General features: G+C 40.0%; 1 protein-coding gene across 1 annotated transcript; it reads right to left on the minus strand.

The window, feature by feature from the left end:
- Positions 1–532: 532 nt before the first annotated feature.
- On the minus strand, positions 533–6,375 carry bco1 (beta-carotene oxygenase 1). Its single transcript, XM_035418144.1, has 11 exons — positions 6,258–6,375; positions 5,761–5,889; positions 5,380–5,509; positions 5,023–5,170; positions 4,216–4,363; positions 3,341–3,561; positions 2,924–3,187; positions 2,741–2,846; positions 1,620–1,714; positions 1,186–1,297; positions 533–687 (listed from the first exon to the last, which is right to left on the minus strand). Exons 1-11 carry the CDS (start codon positions 6,319–6,321, stop codon positions 533–535), a joined length of 1,572 nt encoding a protein of 523 aa, XP_035274035.1. The 5' UTR covers positions 6,322–6,375.
- Positions 6,376–7,190: the final 815 nt, after the last annotated feature.

Below are 7,190 nucleotides of genomic sequence, written 5' to 3' on the forward strand. Positions count from 1 at the left end.
TAAATAATATTTTCTGTGTGAAAATAAAGAGAAAACTATTTCCAGAGTTTTGAAAGTCTTTGAACCTCGATAAATATGCAGTGTCCATGCATGGCTTGTATCTCATCTGTGGAAAAAATGGAAGAATTTCCAGGATCTAATATGCAAGGGAAGGAACAATGAATTCTGATCCACTACCAAAATGTCTATAGTGATGATACTATAATGAGTTTGATTCTATGGGAACGGCTGAGTGCATTTATCATTAAAGCATCACTAAAAGTTCTAGTTTTGGGCAGTATGCAGCCAACAAATAAACAGCTCCCCTCTCTGCAATTAACTATTACCATAAGGCCGTCAAGATCAAACTCAATGTTTTTGCGATCAGACTAGTCTTAAAAATCAACATTTTTATGTGACACACAACTCTTATATCGCTAGACCAAAGCAGAATGTGTGTATAAAGGACTTTGTTTCATTCAAGTCATGTTTAATCCCTTAAAATTTCTGGAGCAGAGTTAAAGTGCAGAGGTGTTGAGACAGTGTCTACACCCTAATTATACTGAGGGATGAAGTGTCCATGCATGTCTATGTGGAGGTCCGCGTCCACGTATGCCCGGGCGATCTCCGTAAATGACCTGCCATCCAGAACCAGCAGGAAGTTGGATTTCTCTGGGTCTGTACAGATGACTGAAGCCAAAACCACACCTGGGAATTTAGAAGAATTGCATTCCATTGCAGTTAACAATGTCTTCTGCACCACGCCTGCTGAACCCATGTGATGGTTTCCATCCTGTACAACTGCCCAGCTGGGTGTGATTTCGGTCATGTTCAAGGGCAGATGAACAGATAAGCCCTAGGAATCCACCTAAAAATTGTGTGAGCTACTGCTATGAAGACAACATGAAATTCATCACTGTTAGAAATGAATTACTGTCGCCAGCCTCATAAGCAAGGAAATACTGAATACGAGTTATAATCGCCAAATGACATGCCAGCCAGCCCAACCCCCCCACCAATAACTACAAGGTCTGACCAGTATTTGCCCCACCTGCCCCCTCCATAACTGTACCAACCTGCATTTGTGGCAAGAACTTCCAATTACTCTTCTAATGTACGCAACTGTGTTGAAAACATTGGCGTCACCACATATGGCTTCAAACACCAAGCAGGTGGCTTTATGGTACAGATTATAGACTGGCTTACCATCATCCTCTTCAATAGCCATGGGATTGCCAATGAACACAGGTTCACAGACTAAACAGTTTTCTTCTGTCCATTCCACCGACTTCCTTGTTTCCACCTCAAACTTCATTATCTAGCAAAAAAAAGAAAAGAAAAAAAGAATTTAAGCACAATATCTTTCACAGATTAATAAAATTCAAATAAACGCATATGATGTGCATTCATTTAGGGATGGATTTGCTAATTATTACGGCAACTGGAATTCCCTTGCAGTAAATAACCACAAACCAATTTGTGCTTTAGTATTGGATATACCAACTACACTTCCTGTGGTTTGAAACACTGTCTCCATTTGACTTTGTCTTAAACCATGTTTAAACAGTCATTCAAATGAGCAGGGATAAGTTAAGCAACCTGGATCTAAAGTCAAAATTCTTGTCTGAAGTGTCTCCAACCTTTGAAGAAACTGGGGACATTTCTGCACTGGTCCAGTAGACATATCCATGCTTCTTGCCATTGAAGTTGTAGTTAATTCTGGGAAGCTCCACACCTGTTTTGTTACAATTATCAGAGTAAATGCAAAGAGTTTATTTGAATGTATTATCTTGTCTGGTAACATATTTACAACATATGATATTTCATGATTTTTATACCAATTGTAAACAGATGTCCAGTTGTACTCTTTGTCTCATCTTATTGCTGCAATCTCCACCATCATTTCGGGGGACATGCTACGCTATGCTTCACTGAAAAAGCCTCAAATCCTGTTGATTTGACTATGAATTCTGTGATTAATTGCCTAATTTCAGTATGTCCTTTCAATTAGCTTTCAGGTATTAGACCATGCTATTGTCAGCAGTTTAACCATTAACGATCAATTGTTATTAATGAAAACGATATCAGATTGGGTTGCGAAAAGCATGGATTGATATCTTTGGGTCATCGCGAAAAATCACTCAAAGTTCTCAACAATAAAGTATTTCCGGCAGACCAGGTCTGCTCGGAAAACCGCCATGCTTCGGAATTTCCTGGAAACTCAAACACATCACTTGCGCTAATGGAGGGGCAGTTCCGTCTAGGCTATTACTCCAATTATTCGTGGAATATAAAGCTCCATGTATATGCAGCTACTGTAAGGCTGGCCACAGTTGGCACTGGCATGGACTGGACTCAATACCAATATCACTGCACTCACAGGGATGACCCACCCAGCAAAGTAACGTCATTTAACGCTGACATAGAAATACTGAACCAAATGAAACAGGGCAAGAAAGTTGAGTTCATCAGGAATAATTTTCAGACACGGCAATACTTTCTCTGGTACCTGAAGAAAATACAGTATGTATTTAATTTCAAAATGAAAGATGGGATTCGTGCTTGCTTTTTCCTGAGATTGACACATGAGCCCATCCACGTCTTTGTAGGCACTCTTAACTGCAACCAAATTACCAGTGTGTCATTCACTGCAACCAAATTATCTTTGATGATTTCATTACTAAACCATTACTGTCATCTGAGTGAATGGAAGAACTGTCATCTCCACAGAGTTTTGCTGTGAGCAAAGCGTAGACTTTACCTTCACAAAGGATCTCAGGCTGGCAGTGTATTTTACCCTCCTTCTCTTTCACAGCACTGGCTGTTGTGAACTTGAGCTTCACTAGATCCTCTCCAATCGGAGCCTGCTATGGAAGCACACACAATCAGTTATGGGGTGATATGGGGTCAATGTTTAAATGCTGGCTGATACACTAATAATGACAGATAATACCTGTGTCTGTACAGGCAGGACGAATCTCTTGCACTTTGGTCTGGAGTAAGCTTTTCTGTTTTCTTCTGAATCCTCTTTTATTTTGCTCAGGTAGAACATATCATATAGGCTGTTGTCATTGTAGGCAATGACGTCGAACACCACGTGGCCATCCTCCTCAAATGCATTGACATGATGGTACACCACCATGGAATCTGTGAAGAATTTAGTCTCCACCTGCTTCCCAGTCTTTCTGTCGATGAGGTGAATCAGTGTCTGGATTTAACACACACACACACGCACAAAGAGTGTTCAAGTCAGTGATGAAAGGAAGTCATTATATAATTGGTTAACTGGTAACGTTTTTATCAATTCTGGGAAGTAACCTTCTAAATTACATCTCTAACGTGAAAGGATGCGTCTTTTTACATTGTCTTCAGGATGGAATTTGAGACAGCTGGCCCAGTTGACCCCTCTCATATATGCAGTGGCCATCTTCAGGATGTCGAGTTTGAACGGCTGCTCTATGAAGATGAAGTAGTTGTCTGTCATGCCAAAGCTGTGGTAATAGCTTGGAGTAAGCAGGGAGCGACACGGAATAGTGCTTATAACCTCCAGGTTCTTCAGAGCTGGGGTTTCCTGAGCGCTACCTGCAGAAACAGCACAAATGGTGGATAATATTTAATATATAGTAATAGTTTATTAGTATATACGGATATATTCACATAATACAATGCCAGGGCATCTCTCACAATATAAGGAAGTGTTTTTTTACACAAATATTTTCATATGTTTAAAACAGCTTGCCAGGACCCTTGGATTCTCAGTTCCACGACTGACACAGTCTCTCTAGACTCTAGACAAATAATGGGTCTAAATAGGCCTAATGACCTGTTCTTTTCCTGGTAAATTCTTAAGTACTCTCGATGTTCATGCACCCAACCATGTTTATGAATATATGGGGACGCTAAGAGTGTTAGTACCAGCTGGTGCAGGTAATCTGCATGTTTCCCACTGACCAGTGCACATGCTATTGTGAGAGGAGGTGGGGAATACCGTCCCGTCCTATTTGACATGATGGCCAACTTTGCTGGATGACACGGGATTCCCTGACACAGTTGGCACTTTCGCATGGTGAGGATGCAATGCTGGGCCATGGGACCCCTCAACAGACTGAGAACCAGTGCTTTTGATGGATTTACCACTTGAGTACAAAAACATATTCCAGTTCACTTTGTGCATTGCGTAATGATACCAAACAGAGTCAGGGTCAATAACAGTCAAAGCTATGCAAACTCTCTTACCCTCTGCAGCTGACGGGACCTTGAATATAGTATATTTTGTCTTGCCCTTCTCTGCTATTGTGGTGCCCATGTTAAACGTATTGCCCTCTTTATCATAATGTGGGTGTGATGTCACCAGGTTCACAGCCAAATACTTCAAGTAATCCACCTTAGAAGAGAATATGTATATCCTGTCAGCATTACTTTTTAAATAGAAGTAGATTAGCCTTTTTCAGACCAACTTAAAACAGTCAAAATAATTGCACTAACTACTAAAACACACATATGCACCCCCCCTCCCCCTACACACACACGCACTCACTCAATGTAAATCAAACAAATTGTTGTACTGCCTTTTTCAATTACACAATTTTACATTCTGCTTATAATATGTATGTACACAGTATAAAGTAATGATCTTTCAGAGCATTACATTTTTAAAAGTAATTTCTCTCTTACCTCAGCTTTAATTAAGGTACCATAAAATATCTGCGCACAACATTTTGAAAACATCAGTTGAAAAGAGGAACATGTTTCAAATACTTCAGCATACAGACTGAATCAGTAAAATTCTACTGGCATATTTTTTCTTACCTTAAACTCAAAACCGGCATTGCTCAAATGTTTTCATTTTTATCAGAGGAAACACCCCCTTTCAGTACTCTACTGCTTATGTCAGCTGCGTTTGCACACCAGAAGTGCTCAGTGTGCGCCGGGTTTGACACACTCATGTGTGCCAGTGCCTGTTTTATAGCACTGATGCTAAAAATGTGGTTGATTGACCCAATGACAAAAAGGAAGTTTTCTACTGATGTCACATCTCTGTACCTTGTCCAATGTCTCCAGAGTTTCTGGGTCAATTTTTCGGATATAGTTGGTTTCAGAGGTGGCATAGTAATCCTTCCCATATCTTATTATATTATTTCCACAGTTGTCTGTGAAGTCTGGGATGGTATGTGAAAGAAAGGTGATCACTCTAGAATAGCAAAATAACAAACATAAAATGTAATTCAGTAAGCATTTCACATATGTAACAATGTAACAGACAGAGTAGTTAATCCTAATCTATTCTCCACTTCCTTGTACACTGGTTTAAATTGACATTTCATGTGAATGTGAGACATACTATGTAAAATATGACAGCAAATTAGACAAACACACAAAAAGGCCAAACAGATCACTTACTTGGTGAATATACTTTTGCTAGGATCTGGGTAGGCCATTGTCCCCATTTCAGACACCACAATTCTTTTGGCTTCTGTGTTTGATTTATAGGTGTCACCACAAAGGTATCTGCTTCTGTAGATCACATCACCTGGGAGAAATATTAACTACAAATCACATTGTACAATCCAGCTGATGAGGACAGAAAAAAAACTGTCAACTGCATTCACAAGGCCAGGGATTTTTTTTAAAATGAATGCATGACCATTCATTTAAATCATGAATTACCAGTGTGTTTATTAGCAACCGCAGAGTCAGTGATAGGGACCCCATTCAGAAGCCGGTCACTGTAGTGGTCCCTATCTAGACTGAGGAGGAGACAAGTTCGCAACTTTCCCTCACCGTTTTTGATCGTGAAGCTGTGCATCAACGCCATACCATCAAACCAGTGTTTGTAGCTAGTGTCTCCCACGGAGAACATCCCGGGGCCATTACGCAACAGCGTTCCCTGCAGCCACGAAGGTAGAGTGCCTGCATCCGCACACGAAAACAAATGCAAAATACCTTACTGAAGTCTTCCATGTTATTATTATTTTTTAATTAATGTTTGGTGGAAGTAATTCGCGGGTTTTCAGGTTTCTTCCGAGAGAATAATCTAGGCCTGCCGTTTTACGACTATACTCCAAATATCTTAAGATACCGTCGAAAGCATTCACGCGCCGTGACCGCGCGTGCCTAAATGAAAACCACCCATTCCGTTGCTGTGGTTTGCAATTTGGTTGAACCGCAAGTAGAGATATGGCATTTCCATATGATTAAGAAATGCATGCATTCAAAATAAAGCACTCACGCGTCTACACTGTAGCCTACTTCGCTGGTCAACAAGTTTGCTACTCTACCTTTGACTTCTGCCTTTATAGGATCGGGGTGTTCCACTCTGTTTTTGCTGTGATCGTACTGCATCGTATTTTTTCCGTTGGACAAGTCCTTGGTTGCCGACTTTCAGTCTGTTGAACTGAGAGAAGCCGGCGTTTTATATTCAGCGACTCGCTCTCCTCCCCTTCAAGACATTGTAAGTGAGTTCGAATGATAAGAGGGGTCAAAGATTGATAATGTACCCAAATCACAACACAACGGTGAATGTATGGAATATTCGGAAGAATATTGGTTGAAGTTTTGTGGAAGCTACCCTTTGGCAGCTGCACATCTAATAGTGACTCCATCAGTAACAATATTGCTACCCTAACTGCAGTAACCGAGCAGAGAAAAGGGGTTTTTGTTTAATTATATTAATGCTAAACAGTAACATCGCTGATTTGTATCAAGTATTGGAAAGATGAAACAAAAGAGTATAGGCCTACTCTTCAAAAGTTTTTCTTTTCTTAATTTCCCAGAACTAAGAAACTCACCAAGGGTTGTCCAATACGAGGGACGAACATTTTTGAATTCATGTTTTATTGCTCTCTGTGTGTCAAAGTTTTCACACAGGTTTCATGTACACAATAGATATGTGTTAAGTGTGTTGTCTTCTTACCAGGAAAGCTCTAATTAGGCAAAGAGATAAACTGCTGCTTATCATTTTTTATGTATTACTTTGCCTGTCTAATCAAGTGACACCAACAATGTCATTATGTTGTAAATGGCAATCTTACTGTTGTATAAAATGGCAAGAAGGACATTTTTGTGGGTTTGGAAAATATATTTTATGTAGTGCTGATTTAATTACTGCTCTTCCTTTGTGCCTTAACTGAATCAGCTTGTGGAATATTTTCCCTCTCACATACAAAAAATAGCTGTTTGTGCCATTTACACTGCTTTTAGTCTAGTTCACA

This window comes from Anguilla anguilla, chromosome 5 (genome assembly GCF_013347855.1).
Source record: "Anguilla anguilla isolate fAngAng1 chromosome 5, fAngAng1.pri, whole genome shotgun sequence".
In the NCBI taxonomy this organism is placed as follows: Eukaryota; Metazoa; Chordata; class Actinopteri; order Anguilliformes; family Anguillidae; genus Anguilla; species Anguilla anguilla.